This window comes from Chaetodon trifascialis, chromosome 12, assembly GCF_039877785.1.
Source record: "Chaetodon trifascialis isolate fChaTrf1 chromosome 12, fChaTrf1.hap1, whole genome shotgun sequence".
NCBI classification, from domain to species: Eukaryota; Metazoa; Chordata; class Actinopteri; order Chaetodontiformes; family Chaetodontidae; genus Chaetodon; species Chaetodon trifascialis.
In genome coordinates, this window is record NC_092067.1 from 12,165,181 (window position 1) to 12,192,589 (window position 27,409).

At 42.8% G+C, this 27,409-nt stretch overlaps 3 protein-coding genes across 3 annotated transcripts; all 3 read right to left on the bottom strand.

Moving 5' to 3' along the window:
- Positions 1-502: 502 nt before the first annotated feature.
- gpr156 (G protein-coupled receptor 156) lies at positions 503-11,876 on the bottom strand. The gene is made up of 10 exons (XM_070976234.1): positions 11,715-11,876; positions 9,044-9,196; positions 5,778-5,905; positions 5,466-5,601; positions 5,271-5,381; positions 4,671-4,796; positions 4,353-4,448; positions 3,787-4,023; positions 2,990-3,148; positions 503-2,151 (listed from the first exon to the last, which is right to left on the bottom strand). Exons 2-10 carry the CDS (start codon positions 9,158-9,160, stop codon positions 811-813), a joined length of 2,451 nt encoding a protein of 816 aa, XP_070832335.1. The 5' UTR covers positions 9,161-9,196; positions 11,715-11,876; the 3' UTR covers positions 503-810.
- On the bottom strand, positions 6,171-7,844 carry LOC139340589 (E3 ubiquitin-protein ligase TRIM68-like). Its single transcript, XM_070976499.1, has one exon. The coding sequence runs from the start codon at positions 7,842-7,844 to the stop codon at positions 6,171-6,173; it is 1,674 nt and encodes a 557-aa protein (XP_070832600.1).
- A 5,111-nt stretch (positions 11,877-16,987) lies between the features above and the next one.
- LOC139339846 (leucine-rich repeat-containing protein 58-like) lies at positions 16,988-26,425 on the bottom strand. The gene is made up of 4 exons (XM_070975232.1): positions 25,724-26,425; positions 19,755-19,883; positions 19,310-19,587; positions 16,988-18,856 (listed from the first exon to the last, which is right to left on the bottom strand). The coding sequence occupies exons 1-4, from the start codon at positions 26,179-26,181 to the stop codon at positions 18,663-18,665; spliced, it is 1,059 nt and encodes a 352-aa protein (XP_070831333.1). The 5' UTR covers positions 26,182-26,425; the 3' UTR covers positions 16,988-18,662.
- Positions 26,426-27,409: the final 984 nt, after the last annotated feature.

Here is a 27,409-nt window from a genome sequence, read left to right on the forward strand (position 1 = left end):
GCACACTGAATGCTCTCAGGACAATAATACTGCAGAAGAAATTGTGCAAAGAAAAAAAGTGTAATAAAATTGATAACAGTGACCTGCTTTCATAAATTGCCTGACAATGTGGGCATGGAGTCTCGTAAACCAGCTGCAGACTGGAAGCGTCTGACATTCAATGTAGAGCATTGATAAGACAATGCAGGAGGTTTGAAAACTAAAGCATAACTTGAACAACAAAATGCAGACATACAATGATATAATGGAAGATTAACATTTTAAGGAATGTGTTTGACAGTGTAAAACAGCAAAAGTGAGATAGAATGTAATTTTGTACACCACAACATCCACTAATAAATATTATAATAAATACAGCATTTGCACAGTACAAAGCACATTTTAATTGTTCTGTAAAGCCTTTTAATTTTGCATTCTGGGTTTTTTACTTGTAACTCTAAATGTCTGACTTTGATATTTTTGGAATCTGTTTCTATGTGACAGCATACATATACAAATAATGCCATAAGTAATATCAAAAAGGAAACAGCATTGTGCTTTTGATCTGAATCCTAATGGTGTCATGAGTGAAGCACCTAGTTTGTCCCACGGTGCACGATTCAAGAATATCAACGCCCTTTTCATACAGAATGAAAGAGACATTCCTGTTGAAAGCTACAGTCAAAGTACCTCCCATTCTAGAGGCACGTTAGCTTTATGCAAAATGAACTTCATGTCTGCTTTATCCTCAATGCTAATTTTGTACATTTCTTGGGACACGAGTACATGTGGTGGAAATGGATGAACAAGTAAAGTGCAGTAAACCTGTGCTCATACAAAGGTGGGTTTGATGTCTTCTTTGAATACCACAGGGTGTGGGGAGCGGTACAGGCTCGTGTAGCCTTCATACTCGCTGTCAGAGGAGTCTGAGGAGCTGTCTGAGGACAGCAGAGAGCCTCGCTGCAGGCAGGAGTCACAGTATGGACGGTGGTAGTAACAGTAGTCTGTTGAGCTGCTGGAGTCAGAGTCCCAGGACCCACAGGAGTCCCTAATGTGTCTACGGTGCTGCTCATTATCACCACCCGCTTCCACATCAGGTGGAGCTGTGTGATTTCGTTCTGCACAGGGCAAGACTGAACATCTGTGGGTCCTTGAAGCACACCTCCGACATTTTCTTATAACTTCATTCCCTTCCACGTCCTCCTCCTCCTCCAGCTCGAGGTCAGGGTTGTGAACCTGCAGGATGGTACCATCCATAGTGACCCCATCAGGGTGCTTGCATGGATTTTGGTGCCCACAGTTGTCCCTTATCCTCCCACAACCAGCAGCCTCCGAACCTGTGTAGAAGCAGGCCAAACCTCTTCTGGAGGAGTGAAAGGGCGGCCGACGTTTCCTCATCGCATAAGGGGAAATGCTGGGGTATCGGAAGAGAATAGGTGGATGAGGGGAGCGTGGTGTTCGCAGGGACAGGGGGGAAAGTGCGGCGGCTTCGGGAAATTTTAGCTGAGATGTCGGTCTGGACAGCTGACCAGGAGATCGAAGTGTGGTTTCCATGACTGCGTCCACACTCAGCTCCTGGAGGATCTCCTGCAACTGCTCGCTGCTAACAAAACCAGTCGGTCTGACACTTGGTCCCAGATGGGATGTTAGGCCTCTCTGACTACAGGATTGTAGGGAAGTGACAAAGTGAACTGTCTCTTCTGCTGTTCTGAGTAAGCCAGGGGACTGGGGGGACAAGGGCTGTTTGAGATCTTCCCCTGTTCTGAACTCAGTTGTGTCTCTGCATGTAGGGCCAGTGCTACAGACAGCTCTCTGGTTTTCACCTGTATAGTTATCACTAGGAAGAGGAGAGGAAGCAGTAACAGGGTTTGGGGAGTTTGGAGAAGATGAAGGCTCAGAGGATGGTGTAACAGCAGATGATGAAACCACAGCAGCATGGTGAGGGGAAACGTGAGTGGGTGAGAGCCGGGATTCAGTGTCTCTCTGAGGTAGAGAAGAAGAAGACGGGCCGTCAGACTGGAGCTCCGTGGTCTGAGTGGAGGAGGAGTTGAGGTTGGTGTTGGAGGAGTCCATGTCCTGGTCCTCCGGGGGCTGGCTGGCTGACATGAGTCGCAGGAGTTTATCCTTGGCGTTGCTCACCTGCTCCTGCAGACTGTCGATCACAGCGTTCTTCTGAAAATGGCCACAACAAAGAGAAGCTTAAACATTTTGAGATGTACAAAGAAAATGTAAGTCTCAAAAAAGGTTTGCACACACCAGTCACATGCTGCCTTTTAGTAGTCTCAAAAAACATAAACGGAGCAGTCAAGCTGTGGAAGATAGCTGTCACCATATTGTTAAACAGTTAGTGTCATGAAGACTTAATGAGAAACTATCTGTCTTGTTTCATCTAAACCTCTTATAATATATATGTGTGTGTACTGACACACACATATTCCACCTAATTTTGACTTCTTATTTATGTGTATTTCAGCATGTCTACCTTCGCGAGTATTGTAAATTTGGTTTTGTTGAGATGCAGTGACCAAGTAATTCATGTAAATGATGAAAAAATGGGGTCCAAGTATGGACCCTTGTGGGACACCACAAACAAATCGCACCTTATCAAAAGTCCATTTTACATTCCTAAATCTTTTCCCATTAGTAAGAGGTAACCATTTGTAGTTCAGTCCACTGATGCCATAATATTATAATTTGATGAGCAAAACATACCTAAAGCATATTCATTATTTTTTAATCTCACTTACGCACATGTTAATCTTCAATCCATAAAAAAAACTGTTAGCTGAAGGCTAAAAGTAGGAAAAGAAGCTCTGTTACTGTTGACTATGCTTTCTATATGCAGGTATCACTGGGAGTAGAAGGGTAACCCAGATCACTGCCAATACATCAGAACACAAATGTGTATCATTATGACAGTTGATGACCTGAGTTCTGTGGAATTACATTAATATTCTAATAGATCTTCTTATTGAATTGTATATTTTGTGGAAAAAAAACAAGGCAGTACCTCATTAAGGAGTTTTTTCATGGAGTTGTTCTCCCCCAGCAGGTAGTAGATCTCATCCTGGCTGTACACTGAGGGCTGGCTCTTACTGGGGCTGCTGAAATACTTGGCCATCTGACTTGGATTGTTCTGATCCTCTTCAAACTGCCGCCACTGGGTCAGCTGCATGGTGGTGAGTGTGATGTTTCAGAGGAGTAAAGGAATGTACATTTCACTAAGTTTCACCAAGGGATTCCTAACACACACAAGTAGTAAATGTTAACAGGACCATTTGATAGTAGACCTTTTGACCAGGTGTGTTTGAGCGTTTTGCTCACTGCTCAAATATTTCCTTCCTTTCCACTGGAGATGCATTCCTTTATTGTAACATAAACCCACCACCAGACACTTTGAGAGTCATAAACCTGTCCGCAACAGCCTACGTAATTTTGACTCACGAACACCTTCTGTGTGAGTCACTCCACTGACAGACATGGCAAACTGACAAGCATAAGGAAAATGGAGGTGTGGACACCAGAGTCACTCCTGGAGTTTACTACTTTTGTCAAAAGAAAAAGAGAAAGTTGAACAAGCATCTGTCATTCATTCATCTGTCTGTCATACGTCTGCGTATCTACAGTTTCTGCCTGTCTGATTGACTGACTGTCTGCTTTTAATGCTGGTTTCCGGACATACTATCCTACGATGAGTTGACAGTTCTGACTCAAAAATAAAATCCCCCGCTTTATGGTCGTTTCTGCTTTAGAAATACTTTTTTTTCATGCATCTTGTATGTGTATCTGGAGTTATTTAATTCTTACCTGAGGCACAAACAGCATGCAGTTGGTAGCCAATGTGCAGATGAAAATGGCTCCAGCCACAGTGCTGTAGACCAGGTTGGGCCAGGCCTGGAGAAAGATGGACACAGGAACAGCCACGGCGGAGGACAGGGTGACCAGAGTGACGACTGTTATAATGGTAGGAGACTGGTTGACTGGAGGGTGGCTGACATTGCTGGTCAGCCCAGCTAGATAAGTCCCATAGAGGAGAAGGCAACCCTACAGAGAAATTCCAGGACAAAATAAGGACAAAGGACAAAGAAAATCCAGATTCAGGAGGAGAGCAACAATTCACCAATGTAACTGGGGGCTAAACCAAACCTACTGTTAACCAGTGAAGGGAGGCTGAAAAACAGGGCTGATACGATCTTGCATCTAGCATTTGTTAAATGCAGAGCTGTTGCATTTTGTACCAGCAGAAGACAAAGGATAGATTTGTGTCTGCAAATTATTTTTAAAGGTTTACATGTTTACATGGATGTAAAATTATTACAAACCCGATTGCAAAAAAGTGCGAGTGTGATTTCAATCAAACAGAAATGACTGACCTTCTGAACAGCAACGATGATAACCCACAGATCTGAGTACAGAGAGGCACATGTGTCCAGCTGGGTCAGAGAGTAGGAAATGTCTCTCTCCACCACCTCGATGAAGAAAACCATATCAGTGAGTTTAACCCACAGCAAACATCTACACTTAATTACATTAACCTAGGAAGATGGAGTTTGTGAGTTTGCAGTCACAAAATCAAACTCCCTTGCAATTTCATGTTTGGCACAATCCTCTGAATGTTGCTCTGTAATCGAACAAAACCAAATCTTAACTTGTTTTAAAACGTGCTTTAAATCATCCCCATTGAATTCTACCTTGACAGCTGCAGCGACAGACCGTGAACACCTGACGGGGTCTGTGAGGTTCCAGATGGTGAGAAGCAGCATGTCCACCAGGATCAACAGAGCCACCATCCCCATCAGCTGGATGTCTCGGATGATCTGAGACAGAAAGTCGCCAATCACGTCAGTGTCACACATTTAGAAAACCAATTTAGTCCTTACACAGCATTTTCAATCTGGGAGCCTCTGCGTTACACTCGCCAGATGCCACTTGCAGAATACTTTAATTCTCTTTTGGAAGTGATACATAAAAAGAAAGTTACAGAATGAACTAAAAAGCTCACAGAAAGCACAAACCAAGGCTTAACAACCCTCTAAAGTCTGCAGTGGTACGAAAACTGATGACTTTGCCTATGGCCCATAGCTTAAATGTCTACTGAACTCTCCTGACATTATTTCAAGATATCTTGCTAACTATTAAAGCAACAGACAACTTAAAACTAGCCTCTGAAAACCCATTTAGAGTGTGATTAATGCATCTTGGAGCGACTGGATTTCAAACATAAACTCAATAGAAGGCTGTGAATGCCTGTAATGCACAGGGACACCATGAGGCTGGTGGAGCATGCCTACCACTCTTTTGTCGGGCACTCGCTGGGTGAACACTCTGTACAGTCTCCATGTCTTCCCCAAAATTGGGCCAAACACCAGGGTACTGCCGACACAAAGCGTCCACATCCGGGCCTGTGGGAGAGAGCACTGCAGAGTTATCCAACAGTGACTTATCCAACAATACTCCAGAGGATTGAGGCAGACTGTGAGTCTTACTTGCAGCACAGCTGTCGACGCTCCACCTTGTGAGTGCGTTCGTTCATCAAAGGCAAATAGGAAGCCGCTGCTGTAGGTGAGGACGCTTCCAAAGAGAGTCAGGACATTCAGGTTGGGACTGGACATCTTCACTATCCTGATAATACAACACACACACACACACACACACACACACACACACACACACACACACACACACACACACACACACACACACACACACACACACACACACACACGCACACAACTGATCAGTTAATTTCTGTAGATAGCTCTTTCATGCTTATTCTTGTGTTTCACTTTGTGGTCTACCTGTTGTTTTTGAAGCGCAGGGTGAAGAGGAGGAAGCAGAAAGCCAGCAGGATGCCACAGGAGAGCAGTGTCCACACCACAGCACTTAACACGGGGGACAGAGTCCGCCTTGGGAGCTCCACTGCCACCTGCACACACACATGCACATGCAAACCTCTTTAAATCAAGCCTAAAATAGTGCCGATGTAGCTCACACAAATGTGCATAGTTTGATTATTGTTTTTGGGTTCTAAAGTCTCAGTTTTGTACATGATAGATGAAAAAGCAACAAAAAGAAGTACACAGAATTTAGAGGAGTAAACAAACTTTATTAAGGCAAACAACAAAAATCAAACTTTGCTTTTACAAACACTTTTATCTGAAAATGAGAAATGATAAAATAGTTGGACGCATTTAAGAAACAGGAAGACTTTGGCCATTGACGGACGAGATGATCAGAGGAGCAGAGTTGACTCCGCAATGATTACGCCGGGGGTTAAAGTAGGGGAAAAGTCTTTCATTGAATGAGTATCCAGAGAATGAGTAGATATGAGACGCAGTGTCCGCGTTGTAAAAAGACACCTGCCCCCACTCCACATCCACATACACCCCGACTCTCTGGGGCTTCTCGTCCAGCGGCACACAGACAGGAGTGCTGCTGAGGGCCCAGTAGCTCTTCTCCTTTCTCATCCCCAGAGCCCAGTAGCCTCTTTCAGGGTTTAGTATATTCCCTCCTTTTCTGTTGACAGATTCAAGCCCAACTCCAACATCCCACTCTGTCTTCCCTTTCACCTGGACCTCATAGTAGAACCTGCCAGAGGAGAAACCCTCCTTTCCCAAAACGCTGACACCAGGGTAGAATCTCTCTGGGTTGTCCGGGAGGTTCAGCGCTACGTCACCATGATGGACCTGTTTTTTGTTTTCAGACAGCACCAGTTTGGGATGAGCTGTATCAGGGTCCAGAGTCACATCCACAGCAAACTGCTGAGCCCTGTGAAATTCGGTCTCACATAGCCTCTTCACCTCAGCCTTTACTGTCTCCTCCAGCTGAAATGCTGCTCTCCTGATTGCTCTCCTCACTGTGCCCACATATACAGCACTCTCTACGCAGGTGTCACACTCATCTTTGCTGGCTGGCAGTGTGGAGGACGCTGGAAAGGTCCGGAGAAGGTAGAGGTCATCTTTGGTGTGTGAGAGCTGCTCCAGCTCCGCATTTCTCTGCCTCAGCTCATCGATCTCCTGCTCCAGCTTCACAATAAGTCTGCTGGCCCTGCTTTCAACTTGCCTCTGCTTTGCACCAATCACCTCCAGCACCTCAGCGTGGCCTCTCTGGACTAAATGGAGCAGTTTGTTGAAGACTTGCAAACTCTCCTCAATCTCTCTTTCTGTGTTTCCTCTGCTGAGTTGAAGGGTTTGATTGATTTCTCTGATTTTCTGCAGTCGGCTATTGATCATTTCTTCCACCTCTGCGTTTATCTTTCCAATCTGAGCTCTCTTGTCTCTGCTCTTATCCTCTAGAGGCACAGTGTGATGAGCACTGTGCTCTTTTGTAATGCAGATCTGGCACACAAACATCTGGTCAGTGTTGCAGAACAGCTCCAGCAGTTTTTCGTGCGTCTTACACACTCTGTCTTGCATGTTCATCAGGGGGTTGATCAGGTGGTGTGTCCTGAAAGTGCCTAGAACATGATGGGGCTCCAGGTGAGTCTCACAGAAGGAAGCCAAACACTCCAGGCAGGATTTAAGAGCCTTGACTCTTTTACCAACACACACATCACATGAAACCTCCCCTTTACGGCCGGAATACTGGTCAACAGTCCTAGCTTCATTTTCGTCTTTATTTTCCAATGACTTCTTGAACAGAGAAGCCAACTCGCATATGAAGGTGTTAACTTTGAGTTCGGGCCTCCTGTAGAACTTCTGCATGCACATGGGGCACTGTGACAGATCAGCGCTCTGCCAGTATTCTTGTATGCAGCCCCTGCAGAAGTTGTGCCCACAAGGAGTGGAGACCGGTTGGTTGAACAAATCCAGACAGATGGGGCAAAGAAGCTGCTCCTCAGACAGCACACTGCCAGCTGCAGCCATATCTGGGAACACATCCAGAAAGAAAAGCAGGTGGGATTTTATGGAATGAGTTGGCTGAAGTCCCTGCACCAGAGCCCTTTTTTTCTGTCCACTGTACTATTAGGTTTAGAAACAGTTGTGCCTGGTGAGCTGTCTATGTCTACAAATAGCAACAAATGCATGGTGTTACATTTCATTGCAAGCAATATTTCGTTTTAGCTGAACAGCTGTTATGTCTACTAAGTTCAACAGATAATAATGAAAAGGATTTTTTCTGATATTAAAATAAAATAAAACGGTACATCAAAACACAATCTCGTGACATATCAGTTACCAGAAGACAGCAACCACAGTGCCGCTCACTGTTTCTCTGCCCTTAGGCGAAGATGATGTCTGCACAGTTAGACCGATGCATGCATAAATTAACATCATGGAGCATGAAAGAAATCAAAAACATAACTCACCTCAAGTCTATGTCGTGCAACACAGAGAGGAAAGGAGTCTGTAGGAGAGTGTTTGAGTTCCCTGACACAGTGCTTCTGCTACCTCAGTGTCTATTTGGAAAGTCACATTAGTGCCCGCCTCGTGTTGCTGGGCTCCGCTCACTCTTCTCTTAAAGGCACCAGAGACCAAGACGATACTAAACATGGCTTCAGTAGTCCATCAGTTTCCAGATCTCTACTACTGAGCTGGCTTCTTCAGTGGTAAATAAAACACATATTTTATTTGTGTGAATGTTTTTGGTGGCATATAAGTGAAAACATTAAAAGTCATTTGAAAATGCAATTTATATTGCATGTAATTGTACACTACACTAAATACTCAGTTTAAATGTTTCCATCTAAATGTGGACTACATGGGATATATTTTTACCCTTTAACCTTTTGGAAGGCCAAAAATAACAACCACAAGTGTGCATGTAAAGCATGCATGCATGCATGCATACATACATACACACACACACATACATATATATATATATATACATATATGAGAGAGAGAGAGAGAGAGAGAGAGAGAGAGAGAGAGAGAGAGAGAGAGAGAGAGAGAGAATCCTCTTTACAAATCGATATTATTTTGTATGAAAGGTTTGCAAAAAACACAGGGAACAAAATGCTGTACAGTGGTTCAACCAGACTGTGTGTGCACTATATTTATATACTAATGTTGGATTTGCATATTTTGAGTAAGTGCATGTGTGTGCGTTTGTATGTGATTACCGTGCTGAGACCACATAGTCTCTGCAGAACGTCAAGACCCTCCTGCCTGTTGACTCCTGAGTGGATGAAGCAGAGTGGGGAATCACACTGGGAGCTGCAGTTCAGCTCAGGCTCCATGACTGACCCCAGTCTGTCCAGTTTCACACACGCATCCTGAGGAACAAACAGGTGATATGACAGATACAATGAGGGACAAATATGAACTATTTTTTAAAATTGACCTGCAGCCATTCAGAGGGAAAACCCATCACTTATTCATTGCTGTTTGTTTCTACCATTTTCACTACTCCTTTATTTACCTCAGTAATGAGAGCAGCCGCTGAGCTCCAAAGCAGAGGGCACTGAAGACCAGGAAACCCATTTTATTCTGCCTCTGTCTATAATTCACTAACAAGTTGTAAGACTTGCAGCGGCCACTGTGTGGTGCTCTGACAGAAACCTCTCAGAGCAGGGGTGATGGGAGCATGGATGTGATTTTGCACTACACTGATATATTACACCAAGATTAAACCTAGAGATCATAACACAGATACAACCAACAGACAATAAGGTTAGGATAAAACTATGCTCAAGCCAAAACACCAAAATAAAGCATAAATTATTTACCACCACAAAAAAAACTGAGAGGCCAGGATCCTGCCTGTGTGAGAGGAAGTCTGTGTGTTTCTGCTTATCGTCAGTTTCCACTAGCACTACGTCATCACTGAGGTAAACCACTCAGCACAGGATCACACTCTACTGTGACACACATCTGTACGCAAAGCAGAAAACAGTGCAAAATTAAAGAAAATGCCACAGTTGCAATGTACCAAAGCTATTATTTGCACCTTCACCAAGGGCCACATCATCTCCGATCAGTATGCTTATCTAATGCATCTACGTAAACTGTGGAGAATATCACAAACGACTGTTTGTCACTGTTGCCACAGGCATTTTTATGAGTCTACCCACGCTGCACTGACATGTTGCAGTTTAATTATGCTGTATGGTATCACCTGATACTCTGAGCTGTAAATGCTGCAGTGACTCAGCTTCATTTTGCTGAGATAATGTAAGACCACTTGTATCGATAGAAACCGGCAGACAGGTGAGTGTTTATGTGAGTAGCGTGTTATTAGACAACACATGTCTTGTCATTGTCTGTACAATGACTAAGATACCAGCGAGGCTCTGAGTTACTTGAATGAATTAGAACAGTGTGGGAAAACTATTAAAAAAGTGAACCAATTTCGTTATTGGAAGAAAAACTGCATGGTAATCCACCCAACATGAGATATTTGAAAGATCTCCTAAATGTGAGCTGTTAAGTGAAGGCCACAGTGACCCATTTTCAGAAATTACTGGTGTCAACAGAACAATGAAGCCCACCGAGCAGTATATCTGGGAAATGTCTGGAGTTCCTGTGCATATCCTTTCGTCACTTTCCAAGTTTAGATCACAGTTCTGCTGCTTCCTGCAGGAAAAGCCGGCAGAGAGAGGCATTTCCGCCCGTTTTTCAAAAATCCCACCTCCATAGGTTTCAGTTTGGGACGAAACCCGCCGCCCTGCAGAGGTCAACAAAGGGCGGCCAACATCCAGCCGTGGGGGTCACTGTGCAAGCAGCGAGAACAGGGCCCTTCCCCGGGCTGAGCTGGGTTTTATGGGCATGTTTTGACAGTTCAGAATAGTCATGAGGAGTGTCTTTTGAAGTCCTGAAGGCTAAACCGCAAGTAATACCTGAGCTACCTGTGGCCTTGGATGTCTTAGCCTACTTAAATGTGGGCGGGCCTAACCTGTGTGCATTTTAGCTTTCACTTGCTCATTTGTTCTTCGGCCTCTCTTTAAATCCTATTTTTTTTAATTCTATTTATTATGGCTATGTGGAATATTTCTGACAAGTCTCTGTGCTCAGAGAGACAAGATTTTTACCTGCCGTTTAACATAAAACTTTAACAATAATAAAAATAATAATAATAAAAAGTGGAGTAGGCCTAAAGCTCATTCATTTTGCTGTCAATCTCTCTGTTTCTCTTTTAAGATTAGCGCTGTGTAACCACAGGCTGCCAGATGTAAGACCCGGTTCAGGGGCCAATATTGAAACATTCCTCCTCAGTCAGTAATCCGTTTATAAGTTTATTCTTTAAGCTGAGTTAGAATGCAATTACTGGCAATGAAATCCTGCCGCAGGCCCGGCGCACGTCATTTCACATGGTGTATTTTACAGACTGGTTTTGCAGTCTACAATTAGTCACCCCAATTTGTCAGTGTAGGGATACAACCATGTGACTGTTTCAAGCAAAACACCTGACGACACCTGACAGTGGGGATGGTGATATGGAAATGAAAGTAAATGTTCACTAATCAGAAAAGACACCTGAGAGGAAACATAGGAGTAGTTACAGAACTATTACAAGAGAGGATCTCAATCTTATACTGTAATCTTAGTAACGTTCTGAAGCATTAAATTGAACGTTATGTGACATCTGTACAAATGTGGGGTCCCCGTCAGCAGCGAATTAATTTAAGCGACCCTCTTAGGTGAAACAGATGTGGCTGCATCAACGCAGCTGCATGGTAAAACAGCAGACGTGCCAGTCAGACCGCTTCAGAGGAAACTAAGACCAGACCAGTGAAGGAGGAAAGAAAAGAAATCGTAAAAGAAAAAGAAAAAAAAAAAAGGACACAAGCAAACCTCGGTCTCCAAAGCGCGTGGAGGATCCCATCGCCTCGTCCCGCTCCAGGCTCCATGGCGCAAGACTCAGAAACGCTACAGTAAAACTTGAACAAAAATGACTGAATAGTGTGTTATCTAACATAGCTGCAAAGGTGCCATAGCTGCAGACTTGTGAGGAATCCCACGACTTAATCCGTCTGCCAAACTACCCACAGCCCTAGTAGATCCTGTCACTCAAGGAAAGTACAGCAGAGTGCCAAAGCGTCATTTACGCGCTGAAGGAGGAGGGAGGCGCGTGTGTGTCAGCACTAGGAGGCGCGTTAATGGGTTCTCTCTCTCTCTCTCTCTCTCTCTCTCTCGCTCTCTCTCTCTCTCTCTCTCTCTCTCTCTTTCTCTGTAAAATTTCCAGCTCCAACTGCCCACCAAATGAGTTTTAGAGCCTGATGTGACCCATGTGGTGCAGGAGAGTTGTGACAGTGTTGGTGCAACATGTTGCAGGAGGCCCAGGGGACTGGGTGGCATATGGGACAGGGCGGCACACTCTGTGTCCACAGTGCAAATAAATACAGTGAATAACAGCACTCGTTTGAGTGGAAAGAGAAACACACATCTTCTGTATTTTGTCTTTCAAAAGCAGGCCTGCACCAGGGATGGTACATCAAAAGACAACAAAAAGAGCTTCTGTCTGACTGCAGTGAGCCAGCAGAAATATTTCAGCATTTGTTCCGCCAGCCATCAGAGGCATAAAGGTGTTATTAAGACGTCACAGAGATTTATAGTGTGAGCCAACACACAGGGTCATTCCTGATGAGGGAGTGTCACCACCACTGACAGCTGTGAGTGAGGCGCAGAGACAGAAGAAGAGGTTGTTAAAGAGGAGCATATGCAGAAATTCACTTATCCATCACCAACCCCTCCCCACAAACACACACTTACCCTAACTATAAACATAAATACTACTTGCCTAACCCTAACCTAACTTTACCCCAAGTCATCACCCTAAAACTTAATGATTCACGTTAAGAGGACTTGCGTTTCGTCCCCATAAGGAAGGTGAGTCCCACGTCATGAGTAATACATGTTCGCACACGTTTATAATTCTATCCTTGTGAGGACAAGCATTGACATAATGCAGCCCTTTACCCAAACCTTCACCATCACATCTAAATGTCTAATCCCAAGCCTAACTGAAACCAAATTCTAACCTAACCCTTAAAACCAAGTCTGAACCCTCAAACAGCCCTTTGAAGGTCTGTCCCAAAGTGAGGAGCAGCCAAAATGTCCTCACTTCCAAAGAGAAACTCAAAGTGGTTTTCACTAAGATAGCTGTAAAAGTATACAAACACACACACACACACGCACGCACGCACGCACGCACGCACGCACGCACGCACAAACAAAGTTTTCTTTCTCCTGGATACACTTCACATCAGACTGTACTAAAATTGTTTCCTCTTTTAAATGTAAATTTAAAAAAAATTGGAGCCTGTGCAGATTGAAATAAAAACCTCTTGAGCCACTGATCACCAGCTTTATGATAAATCTTTTCACCTACAGTCAACAATCATATGTTTTGTTTTGTTTTTTAGCACAAATTCCAGTTTTTGGCAAAGCAAGCATGGTGTCATCTTTTCATTACTGGAGGACAAATATGTATATGAGCTCTGTAAAAGACTGAAAGTCTAAAGTTTAGACTTGTTATGGCTTAGACTCTAAACTGTAACCCCATTTAATTGCCCATTTAAGCCCAGTGAGAAGTTCCAGCAGAATGCAAAAAGGTTTTTCAAAAGTAAAGCTATCAAAGTGTTTTTTATGAAGGATTTTACTGCATTAAATGATCAAAGACTTATTAGTTTTAAGACATAAGCATTAGGCAGATCATGTCAAGCATCATAATCAATGAAATACACACTGCACTGCATGTATACATGGAGACTTTTGCATGTTGGCAAAATACACACTGCTTTAAAGCTAAAAACAAATGGTAGCACTGTTAAACAGTCCAGAGAGTATGACTTATTAAGAAGGTACTGACAGCAGCCTGACAACAGGATCTCTGTTAACTGATGGCAGTGCTGTAACTGGTGGGATCCTCTGTTAATGTGGCCTCTCCAATCATGTTATGAGGTTAAAAAAACAGATATGACAAACACTGAACTAATCCGCTTTCATTGGTCAATAATGGAAGATGAAAGACTCTGTGGCACAGACATAGCAAACTCTAGAAGAAAATGAAACAATGGCCTTTAAACTCAACATTTTCACTTGTCTGTTCAGATCATATGACACCACATCAGAAGCCCATTGAAGGACTGAAACGCTGCTGCCGGCTCTGTTACACCAGAAGCGTGGCAAACACTCTTAGGTTTCCCTCAAGATCAGGTTCAAGATAGACTGCACCAGCAGCAGATGGACTGCACCCATGCTCAGATTACTGTGAGCCTGAATATTTCATCTGGGTAGACGAGGTCTTTACTCAGAAAGCAGGAGTCAAAGAGGATCAGTTGGCAGGGAGGGTGAGCTGGATGAAACAAGACACGTGTCATTCGACTGAGGTTACCAGGAATCAAACGTTAAGATGTCATAATTACCAAATACAGGTGTCACTAACAGTCGCCATGTTTTTCTGGGCTACCGTATTGTGCACATGTCTCAGCTGGAAGTCCACCAACCAAAATAAAAAACAAGTACAGCTTTTAAACCATGTGACGCACTGTTTCCTGTTGAACGACTCCTGACAGGCAGCACCACTGTTTCCTGACATGGAAGCATCTGCAGCTGTGATTCAACATCTGACCACAGTGCCAGTGAGTCCCACGATTCTCTAAGACTGTGTGGGTGGAAATACATTGTTCTGTATGTGGAGCATCAGCAACCCCTGTCCTTGCCAGAGCCTGGACGCTCCCCTGACATGCCCAGGTTTGCCCACTAACATACCCAGAGACAAATCCCTCTCTGGAGCACTGGGGCTCCTCCTGTGGTGTTGCTATGGACCTGGATTAGGAGGATCAAAGCTCCCTAGCAGGCTCCAGTCATGGTGTTTCTACTGAAAGGCAGTGATCATAATAAAAGTGGGGGAAGAGCATCAGTCTACTATGTTGAAAAATTATTTTGCAGTTGTTGAAAAAGCATAGCAACTGCAATAACCGTATCTATTATGTGATGGGCGACCCACTGATTGAGTTCAAACTGGTCTGAAATAAGTTCCTATGCAGTTCAGCATATGATACCAGTATTTATTACATAAACAAATTGACTTAAACTTGCATTCGCTGAGTTTTTTGGTCACACAAGCACAACATGAATGTGGGAAACTTGTTGCCACATCAGCATTTATTTACAGTTGTGTGTATCCACATTATTCTCTCCGGCTCTTTAGCTGCAACATGCTCCACTATGATCATTAGTTGGTTGTTAGCTTTGTCTGTCAGCTGTTTCATGCTGGCCAGGTAGCATGCAGTGGCTTTTAACATGATTTGATTCTTTGAAATAGAAAAATACTGACTGAAGCAGATTTTAAGTATTTAAAATGAAGCTGTAATAACAATGAGTACTAATAATGCAGCAGTCCTACTTATTAGCTTTATCCAGAGCTTTCAACAGTAGTTTGACCCCCATTAAAAATCTTAAATCAAGCTCCACTTACTAGCTTTATTAGGACAACACCAGTTTGAGAAAAAAAAAAGTTTTATTTCAATGTCCACTTTCTAGCTTTTTCCACAGCTTTTAACTACATTTTTTCATTGAGTTTTCACCAAGTTTTTTGATCTCCATGACAACTGAGCAAGAAGATGCAATCAAAGTCCCAGGAAAAGTCGAGGAAGATTGTCTTTGAAACCAAGTGAATGTGACATTATCAGTTAAATATATTACATGCTGGGTGTCACAGAAGTCTAGGGGCTAAGACAACCTCTCAGGTTCAGATAGAGCGGATCTCTTTCTCTGCCCACATTTCTTTTTGCCGCCCTGTGAGCACCTCCACTACCTCCTCCTGGCTGTAGGCTCCATCCAGACTTTCTCCCTGCAGGATTAGCAGTGTTAACTCCGGAGACAACGTTTGATTGTTGTGAGGGTGTCTGCAGTGTGTGTCTGTCGTGTGTAAAGGCTCAGCTCAGTGTAAATGTGAAACTTGGTCATGTGTGAGGTCTGGCATGCATGGTAATGCACCGGCTATACTGTGAGCTGAAATGAGCCGGTGCGCCTCTGACTGAGACCGATAAGAGGCTTAGAGTATCAAACATCCCGTCTGTCAAAGCATTTTGCTCTTTGATCTGCTGATTACCTGCAATACTGCATGTATTGTTCATACTCACTGAAGGCCAAGAAACTGGTGCCCCCACGAAATTCAGCAAGAGAAAAGCAATTTAGATGGATTTTAACAGAGATGGTAATGAGACCTATGAAAAATATGACCACACAAAGGCTCATTTACCTTGCTCAGTTGCAGACGGCTAAAACAAAGGCAGCATCTTCCATCTGTGAAACCAATCTTACTGGAAATCCTAGATCTCAAGGTCCAAATTCAAGACTTATGTGTAACATTTAGTGCCCTCAACTGAAGCTGATTTGACTCCTCTGAGTTGGTGACAGCTACTCTCCTCATCTGCCAGTCACAACTCATTGCTCCCACATCTTCACGGTTGCATCTCAGGTTGCATCTGTGGCAGCATCCTCCTGTGTCACATACAAAGCCGAAGCGTGTCAGCGCATGTGCACACAAGCCTTAGGTGTAATATAACTCTACACAATGTGCTGCAGAGTTCCCTTGGTGCCTGCTGTTGGTAGAGGGGTCCTACGTGCACGTGTTTGAATGATAGTGAAAGACCGCAAAAACACTGGAACCCAGCTGTGACCTGGTCAACTACCATTCAAAACAAACAAAATATGTGCAACCCAAAGCACCGTTCTTGCCAGCCAGGCTGAAAGAAACAGTGAGGTGAAAAGAAACTGAATGAGATGCCGAGATAGGGACAGAGAGTGTGAAAAGAGACCAGAGGAGAGGAAACAAAGTAGCTGGTGGCTCTTGGCAGGTGACGTTAAGGGATTAGCAGATTGTGCGAGGCATAATGCACTCGTCCTGGCATCTCTTGGTTCTGGGTTACTGAAAAGGTCTCTCAGTATTCAGCCTCCAGAATGAACTCACCTTCATATGCAAATGAAACCTGGACACATTCAAACCACAAAACGGTTGGATTGGTTCATGTCAACGTGCACACAAAACAACACATTTCAAACTCTCCAACAGTAGTGGTACATCTTTTGTACACAAGAAAAGGTCCCAACACAAACACGTTATAAAGATATTACAATCAGTCTTTATTATTGTTATTATATACTGTACAGTCTACTTACATTATCTGAATGGGGTACAAGTACATACAATTAATATATCTCACTATGTTTTCTGCTTAAGTGCCATCTATTCTGCAGGTCATTTAAATAGTGTTTAACATTTGAAAAAAGGATTTCTATAAAAGCAGTTCATTTTGTTATAAAAAGGTTACCCTTTCTCTTTGTTTGCTGTAAGCTACTAAGTACACAATCACTCAGAAAGGACTTCATAATTCATGTTTACCTTGTCACATTTCAGGATGCATATATCACATTTCTTCATACTCAGTTTAGCTGTTAGAAGTCACCATTAGTAAGGCACTTAACATTCTAGTGTAGGTGTTATTGTAACGGAGGAGCACTCTTCTGTTTTAAGGACTAATGTGAAGCCAGCAGGAAGTGTTTCTCCTCACTAATGGACACAAACTGTCTGTGAGGCTGTAAAGACTCCGAGCTTTCCAAACAGAGATGTAACCAGGAACAGAAACGCTCATTTCCTGTTCAAAATGAAGCCATTTCTGTCTCTAAAAGAATCAGTTCAGAAAAAAAAAAAAAAAACCCTCAGGCCGTGGGTTCCATTTACACACACCTATATTCTTCTGCTCAGAGAAAACCAACAGCCCTCAACATAAACATGAAGGCTGCTGCTGTGTTTTGCTGAATACCTATTGTTTCAGTGCTAGCCCAGTGAACGGTTTCCCCTGGTCCACCCCACCTCACGCTTCCTGTGAGTACGCCTGGACAAGCTTTCTTCCACATACTCACATAAACCATATTTTGGGTTAATTTTAAACTGCTATGCCATCATGGCAAAAGGTTTCAGGGCTGCTGTGCAATGACCAAAAACAGATAGACCTTCATCTTTCAGTACTGTGTGGGACAGCTTTAATGCACAAGACCTTTGCCCAGAAGGCCCACACAGTGTAAATAAGGCCATCTCACACACCGTAATCAATCAATTTTGAATGCTTTAGTGTAAAACTAATGTCATAGCTTCTGCTGAAACACTTCAAAAATCCCTGACTGTTATTCCTAGCTGGCGTAGCAGCCAAAAACCACAATGCTCTTTTATAAAGTTTCAGAATATGCAGAATGACGCTCTGTGAAAAAGATAAATGAAAGATAAAGTATGTTGCCCTGATAAAAAAAAAAATCCTGCAGCTCCTTCAGTCTTCACTGAGTTTTACTGCCCTCTTATGCTCAACCATGAGACCAGCACTGTGATGTGGTCATGATTGGCAGACTGTGAATTTGCATGGCTACATGGGAAATGTGAGGTTTCCTTGTATTATATAGAGTGATGTGTGGCGAGGAGGAACGGATTCTGTTCCAAGAAGATGTGTTCAGGGCCACGGCAGGAAGGACCACAGTCCCACATTTTGTGCGTAACATGCAGCCTCTGGAAAACAGTGTGTGTGTGTGTGTGTGTGTGTGTGTGTGTGTGTGTGTGTGTGTGTGTGTGTGTGTGTGTGTGTGTGTGTGTGTGTGTGTGTGTGTGTGTGTGTGTGTGTCTGTGTCTGTGTGTGTGTATGTATGTGAGTATGTGTGTTTATGTGTAGTAGTCTGCAGAAGTCTGACAGCCAAGATCATCTCTCAATAAATGTTGAACAGAGCGACAGACTCCTTCATGTCGTACTATCCCAGAAGCACCCTCTGCAGGCGGTAAGCGGGCACGCTGTTTTCGTCCTCCGAGTCCGCGTCACTCTGTGGGTTGGAGCTGCAGGGAGAGGTGCACTCAGGGGAGCACAGGTAGTGCATGAGGGGCAGCCGGTACTTTCCACAGAAGTCCACAAATTTGATCTGGCGCACACATGAATCAAAGTAGACGCCTGGAGATGGATAAAACAAAGCCACGTTCAGGTCAGCGGCTTGTGCATTGTGTACACATCAACACAGTACAGCTATATTTGCATACTGAACCACTCAACTGAACAAATATTGGGTATGTTATCAGGCTGGTTCTCAACCTGAGGAGTGTGACCTCCACAAAGGGACACAAGACAAAATTAAGGTGTCGCCAGATCATCAAGTTATGCTTATTTATATATCAGACATTCCCCTTTTTTTGTTTAAAAATAACTGTTTTACTTCAAAAATCGGTTTTTGTTTGGATTGATCACAACTGTCAGACATATGCAACAGGCATCATGGGGTCACAAGTGGACAATGCCTCATTTTAAAGGTCCAGTGCAAATGTTAAAATAAAGAATGAAAAAGCCTAACATTAACGCTAACAACTCAACAACAGCATTTCCTTCAACTACTGTAGAAAAGTGTCTTACCGGCACACTTGGGGTTGGGGCACTTGCTGGCCAGGTCTAGGTAACGCAGCAGGTTTGCGGGCAGGTCACAGGGATAGTAGGGAATATTTCGGCTCTTAATGGTGCGTCCTGCCAACTCGAGTAGCGACGGGGGGTCGTAGGTCATCTCCTTGACAAAGCGCACCACCAGCGGGTTGCCACGGAGACTGAGCTCTTGCAGGTGCACAAGGCTAAGAATCTCCCTTGGCAGGTAAGTGAGTAAGTTGTTGTGCAGACTTAGAGATCTCAGTGAGTGGAGCCTGGAGTGAGATAAAGAGGCATTTTGAAATGTTGTCACCTACAAAATGTGACTACAGGAATGGGAGTATCAGATCAAAGCAGGGCAGTCACACAAACACATACAGCTTCAGGATACTGTTCACTGGATGTTACACTGGTGAGACACTGGTGGTGAAAGTGCAGTTACCTGGTGAGCTGCGGGGGGACACTTTGGATGCGGTTGTCACACAGGACCAGGTAGCTGAGGTAGGGCAGGTTAGCCACTTCTGGAGGAATGGCTGAGATGAGGTTCCCACCCAGATACAACAGTTCAAGACTAACAGAAGAAGAGAGGAAAAGAGTCCAGCTTGAATTTTCTATATTCAAGGACAGAATAACATCACACAAGCATCCGTACATCAAAAGGGAAGACATCTTTATGTTTCAAATGTTTTTCAAATGCAAACTCAGTTTCACTGTCAAAATCTTAAGCATGCCAGCCAGGAGTCCCACCTCTATTCCACTTAATGCTATTCAATTCAAGTAAGCCCTTTTCTGACTGTAAAGCAGTGTAATTAAACAGATGCATGACAATGAATTGGTTTTAGCATGAACTACAGTCTGGAAAAGGAAAACTTTACTGATCCTCAAGAGATGGAAAAGATTTGTTGTGTTTTCCATCTTGCCTGGCACTGACTGATGGCATTTTTGAAGACTGCCTTGATTGGTCAACGCTTTAGAGATATCCAAACCATTCCCATTTAACTGACATCATATTGTCTTCTTTGTAACTTCCTCAGCTTTAGAGGAAAACAGAAGTTCACTTTCAGCACTTCAGCATAAAGTATGGATGTGTAAAAGGTGTGAATTTATTATTAAGAGCAAATGACTGCTGGCAGAATGCATGTTTTTAGAGGATTTGCATTTGCAGTTTTCTCTTAAATTTGCTGCAGTGGTACAGTCAAGGTCGCCAAACATGAAAGATAAAGGTGTTCTAAGAAGCCAACAAAGCGGAGTGGTTAAAACTAATATATACCACAAGGGGGAGCTAAAGATGCATGGCTTCAAGCTGAAGAGCTTGTATGCATGTGCTTGTGAGTTAGAGTGCTGAAATCTGTTTGTGGGTCCACTCTTACAAATCATCAAAACGGCAGAGGTTAAGACAGAGGTGAGCCAATACAACAAGACTTATAAAATGATCTCAGATCGTGAGGACATTTTTTGTATAGTACACAGATTTACACATCACCCACTGACAGGAAAAGTGTCAGTATGTAAGATTATATATGCAATATATTTTTACCTCCCACATTGATTTCTAAACAAAGATAACTACACATGTATAACTGGAAAACTACTGCTTCCAAGTTTAATAGATAACAAAATGTTATGTATGTTTGTTTTATTAAGACAACAAAGGACCCTGGTAGGTTAATGGTGGTATGGAGTACACAGGGGGGTAATTGGGAGTGAAAAAGAGAGACAGGGGGAGAGCAATGGATGGCTGGTCAGCGAAAGTAAGCTGTCAGGCCATCTGCCTGCTGGAACTGATGACACAGCGGCTGCGAGACAGGAAGCCATTATACTGTCCTTGGTGGCTGAGCACTGAGCAAGCCCTCTCTGTGATGGGAACTGAGACATTCAGGGTCTGCTGACTGCCCTCACCTACAACATGACACAAATCAGCCACCAGATATTAGAAATGCTTAGTTATGGTGCGTATCGAGGGCAATATACAAAGTAATTTTCACAAGACAAATTAATGCCTTTTTTCTGGGCCATTCCATCCAAGAAACAGTGGGTCGAGCTTGCTTCTCTACAGACATAAAGACATTATATAAACTTTTGAATGTCAAACTGAAAACAATCTCTAAAAATGTATGCAAACTGCATACAAATGTGCCTTTCTCACAGCGGCCGTTTATAATTGTCAAAATGGAAAAGTAGATATAACCGGGGGTGCGCTCAGTCTCATAGCGTGGCCTTAATAAATGCAATCGTCCTCTGTGACTCCCTCAATATCCTCTGCTCCAGCTTTGTACATGGTAGATCATGAAGATGCACCTGACAGCCCCCAGCTGAGCCTCTGATTAGCTGTCTCCATTCACAGAACAGCAGCTGGCTTTGGATTAAACGTCTCTGTGGTTATCTTTGACAGGTGAATGTGCATCAGATCCAAGAGATGAGTATGTGACAGACAAAATCTGGACTTGGTTTTCATTATGTCGAGATGTGGGAATCTCCCCCCTCACATGCTGCACCACCCAAAGGCTTGTGCTTATTTTTTGGAACAAGTCATACACAGAGGACGCTGCCAAGACTTTTCCTTCTTGCCTTAAGTGCATCTATTCTGTCACACTGGAGTTCCTGTCAAGTTGCAAGGTGGCCTCATAATTCTGAAGAATGGTGCACATAAGTGTGTTGCCAAACGGTGGAAGTCTTGCATTTTCTGAGGCCAAAGTAAGGGATCATCCATCATCTATACCGCCTATCCCTTTTGGGGTTGCGGGGGGCTGGAGCCTATCCCAGCTACAATGGGCGAGAGGCAGGGTACACCCTGAACCGGTCGCCAGCCGATTGCAGGGCCACATTCAAGGACAAACAAACATTCACACTCACACTCACACCTACGGACAATTTAGAGTCATCAATTAACCTAATGAGCATGTTTTTGGTCTGTGGGAGGAAGCCGGAGTGCCCGGAGAGAACCCACGCATGCACAGGAAGAACATGCAAACTTCACACAGAAAGGCCCCGCCTGACCCGGGGATCGAACCGGCAACCTTCTTGCTGTGAGGCGCGCGCACTACCTGCTGCGCCAGTAAGGGATCAAAAACTGAAAATTCATTACATGACTCGGATGTCAAACTCTTCAGCTAAACCCCAGGGTAGACTTGTTTTGCCCCTGTCAGCATCAGCTTTAGAGACAGTGTGTCCTGTGAATGTGGCCTTCAAAATGTTGCCAGACAACACTGAAAACTCTCCGTGCAAATATGTTGCAAGGTACTGAAGAGGAAATTCTTCTTCTTCAGCATGGCAGTATTGTTTGCCGTAGAGGCATGCTACTTGTATTGGTATATCTATTTCAACAGAAACACGTCTTTTAAAAGATCGACATAGCTACAGATTACAAAATAATGTCCTAAACCGTGTTGTTGAATTATTTGCTCTTATTAGCTTGACCAACATTTCATTTTCAATCAATGAAAGTGACGTGGTGACGTCCGCATGTCCTTGAAGATTTCAGTGTCCTGGACAAACGGGAAAAATCATGGTGAAATATTATCTGTGTTTATGAACCTTTCTTTTGAGTCCAAATGACTACTTCAGATAACAATTTCTGGAATTGGTTCAGTATTGAGAGAGCACTACAACTATAGTGATTGTGTTAGTGTTTGTTTTTATCATTCACAGGCTCAGATTGTTACTCTAAATGTCTTTTTAGCTTCAGAGTAAGACCCTTGTTTAACCAGAAACAGCCACTAAAATCGATCTCACCAGAGCCACCAGACTCCATTCACAGAAACTGTCATTTTATCTATGTAAAACACACTTCATTCAAACTCGACAGAAACAAAATAAAACTCAACAAAACCTTTCTGGTTCATCTTTCCTCTGCTTCAACAATCACAATCAACTTTGGTTTGGTCGAAATAAAACCCTTAATTATTGCTTATTTGTGATAATTATTACTTATTGTTATTGGACCATTGGTTTTGGTCTTGCTGTCCTACATTTTGGCTGCAATGCCCCAGTAAATTTGTATTTGTCAAAGGCGAAAGTGGCCTTGCCCTAAAAATGACTTAATTCCAGGCCTGGTCTCACAGTAAAGAATTTTGCCCTCAACTCATTTTGCGTAGCTCTCAAGAGTATCTGCAATGCACTAGTTGACAGCAGTACCGTCTATGCACCAACTCTGTCCTCCAGTCATCCAAGTGGGCATCATGGAAGAGTTTCACGGGTCCATCCGTTACGGCCTGCACTGTTGGTCAGTACTCGGTTCAATAAATTCAGGGAAGTCTGAATTCTAAACTCTCAGAAAGACGAGTTTTGAAAGAACTGACATTACATATGTCTTATTTTGGTCACACATGCATTACAGTTATGTGTGTCCCTAGATATAACACAGGTGTTACTAGTAGCATTAACAATAGCTCTGTTCTGTTCAAGAGTCCTAGTAAGCTATGACAGTGTGACAAACAGCCAGTGAGTGCAACAACAGGACCTTGAAACTGAAGTACCTAAATGGAATTAAGCCATCATTCATTTAATTATTTACACCTATAGCCCTCTTCCTGTGACATGTCAAAATGTCCTCTATCACAAAGGTCAATTTGTCATAGGCTGCACTTAAAAACTAGAGTTTGATGATTATCATTACACACTGCAGCATGAAGGTTACTCATCGACATACTGTATAATTATATACTGTAGTGAATGCAAGCTAATACCTAATGTGCATTGATTTTTTGAGATTTTTGTGCCAACAGCTGACCAGTTCCAGGCAGCAAAAATGTATGTAGATAATCGGGTGATGCCACTTTTGTGCCACTTTTCATCACAAAAGTGGCACTTTTCATTCTCTGCCACTTTTCATCCTCTGCCTCTTACTCACTTCTTTAGAGAATGAGCCACACTGCTGTGTTTGTGTGTGTGATAAAGTGAAGAGGTTTATACGTTTGATCCTTGGCCCAGCACTGGGTCACTCTGACTTGCTACTGTTAAACGACATGATAAGATAGAAATAATGTCATAGCTGGCCAGCTTGTTGGTCATACACCTTCCAAAAGCTTTAAATTCACTGACACAAGACCTGTTGTTGAATGTGTCCATATTCCATGACACTACCACTTTCCTGCAAGCCATTTAGTTTGTATATCTCCAAAACTAGGCCGAGATAGTTACTGGAACACCATGAGTACATAATTATCCTGCACACACTGTGAATCATGATGTTTACATGATAAACTAACTGGAAATGAGCATGACACATACAGACAGACAGACAGAGAGACAGACAGACAGACAGACATAAAAGCTACAGTAACAGTAATCATTAAACCTGTGAAAACAACTGATGATACTTAAATTATATATTCAAAGAGGTGGATAAATTACTCTGGCTCATGTGAAACAACAGGTGAAGCTTGACTAAAGTGGGTTTATGGTGCTTTCTACGTCATCACTGATAAAAGCTTCTCATATGGGGCACATGTAGCATGCAGATAAGATCTGCAACAGACAAAAGCTGAAGCTGGCAAATGCAAACCATGAAAGCCTCAAACATTTCAAATATCAGGATCAACTTCTGCAATGTTCAGAAGATAGGTACTAATGTATGGCTACTTTTTTTGTCTGTCATTATGTTAGTGACTGATTGTTACTTACAAATGATTACTTTCAAACTTTTGAATATCTTCTTAATTATTCTATTAATCATTTTGTCCATTAATGTTAACAGTCAAAAATCTGTTTAAGTTGCCAATCATGAAGGGGACATGTTTGAATTAGGGCTTAACCATTAATCGCTATATTATCAAAATCGCAAAGGGAAAGAAAAAAAAAAGTAAAAACCCAAAAAATATTTTTGTTGATTAATCATTTCAGATGTATAGTTAACTCACACAAGCAAAGCATGGAATCCATTTACTTACACGACATGGACAAATGAATTACTAACAACAATAATAATAATAATAATAATAATAATAATAATAATAATAATAATAATAATAAAAAGCACATTCATTTAGCGACACTTGCCTAACCGATTAATCGACCCATCATTTCGGCTCTAATTCGAAAGTTCTTTTGATTGGCTGCTAAGGCAGTTGCCTCTCAGCAGCGCACAATCGTACAGCGCAACTGGTAACCATAGCAACGGCACTTGGGTTCCAGTTGCTCTTCTATTAAAATTTGATAGACCGGAATGAAGCTTGGTAGCCTCCTCCGTCTTCACATATTTAGTAGTTTATTAACTTCAGCTAGTTATGGAATGTCGTGAATTGGGTTAAATTGCCAACTAGCGTTAGCTACAAGTAAGCTAATTTATACGTTAACGTTAGCTAGGTTAATTGTCGGCGGCCCCTTGCTAAACGCTTGGCCCTGTTACTTATTTTGGTACTGGTTCTAAGTTAGGTAGCCGCTATTAATGAGGCATTGACCTCCATGACTTACCTGGATAAATTTTCTATCTCTGCAGGTATACTTTTCAGTCTGTTTCCACCGAGTGAAAGCGACTGCAGACGCAGCAGTTTCGTGCACTGAAGTGGAATCTCCTCAAAGCGGTTCCCACTAAAGTTCAACACCTCCAGCTGCAGGGAGCCGAACTCTTTGGGCAACGAAAACTCGTCCAGGCGGTTGTTCTTAGCTAACAGTGTTTTCAGCCTGGTCAGTCGCGTAATGCCCTCACAGATGGCTGAAAGACCATTGTTGCTAATGTCCAAAAACTCGAGGTTGCAGAAAAGGCTGACTGACGAGGGCAGCGAGGTTAGCCGGTTGTAGTTCAGGTAGAGTTGTCTGGTGTCCCTTTTCCTCTCGTCGCTGATTGTGTCTGCGCTGAAAGTGCCGAGGCTCAAACGAGAAAAGTCAAGCACGCAGTCGCCCACAGCCGCTGCCCCTTCGTGAATCTCCATTTCGGCAATTTAATAGTCAGTTTCAACTCTAGAAAAAATTCTTGCAGAAGTTTTGCTGAACGCTCCGTAAACAGCGAGTTAGCTCAGGACTCGTCTGTTTTCGACATGGAGAGGGTAAATATTTCTACACACCCACCCGAGACATTTAACCACATCTCTACTACAAGTCCAGGTCACTAATTTCGTACTGAGGACAAGCAACTGGAGCTACATGTCACTACATTGAATGCTGGGTCGTAATCCCACAATGCAGCCGTTCTTTGAGAGGAATGTTTGCGTTCCTATTTAGAGATTGGCTAATTCTTGAGACAAACCCCGCCCGCACAGGCGTTGATTGGTTAGTCTCTCAGTCTGTCATATGACAAAGGTATTAATTAAGGGATTTGCTTCTGGTTTATTGCACTTTATTGCAATTTTACAGCTGTACACAACTTCACTGTGTGTGCCATTACCCTGTTTATGTTTTGAAGTCTTGCAACAATGGGAGAATGCTGTTCGGTGATCCACCATGCCAAATGCACAGCTCGTTCTGTCATTGTGCAACACCACTCCTCTGTTACATTATGCAATACTCTGCTGACTTAGACGTGCATAGAATGAGAAACAGTTTGGATATAACTAGGTTCATTCCACCGTATTCAGATCCATCCATGAGGCTGACACAGCTCTATTCAGTTCATGTTACTTTGTGGGGAAAACTCAGATAAATTCTGTGAATGGGAAGTGAGATTTACTTCAGAAGTGTATATTAAGAGTTTCAAGGAACTGGTTCTGACAGCTGGCATTACTTGTTAATGTGCAGACTAGGATTTTAGAATCAAAACATGACATGCAGATAAGATGCATTATGATTGTTCAAACTATGAAAATAGACTTGTACTACATGCTTACATTGTAGGCTTGAAAATGCTTTATACCACTGGCAATTACATTACCTCTAAGTGTTTTAATAGAGTATGTATTTAAGGGTAGACCTGTTTCGAAATTTTCTAATACAAAATTTCAAAGTGCTTCTCAATGAAAACCAGTTAGCCCAATATTAAACAAGCAGGATAGTAATGCACACAAGAAGAACAAAAAAGAATAAAATAACACAAAGAGTAAAATGTCAGTTAATAAAGTTAAGGGTAAGTAAGGTAAGGGTATGTATGGCTTTATATAATGCTCTCAAATTCAGTCAGACACCTATTTATTTTTGTCCAGTAGAAACTTACTGCGCTCACAATAT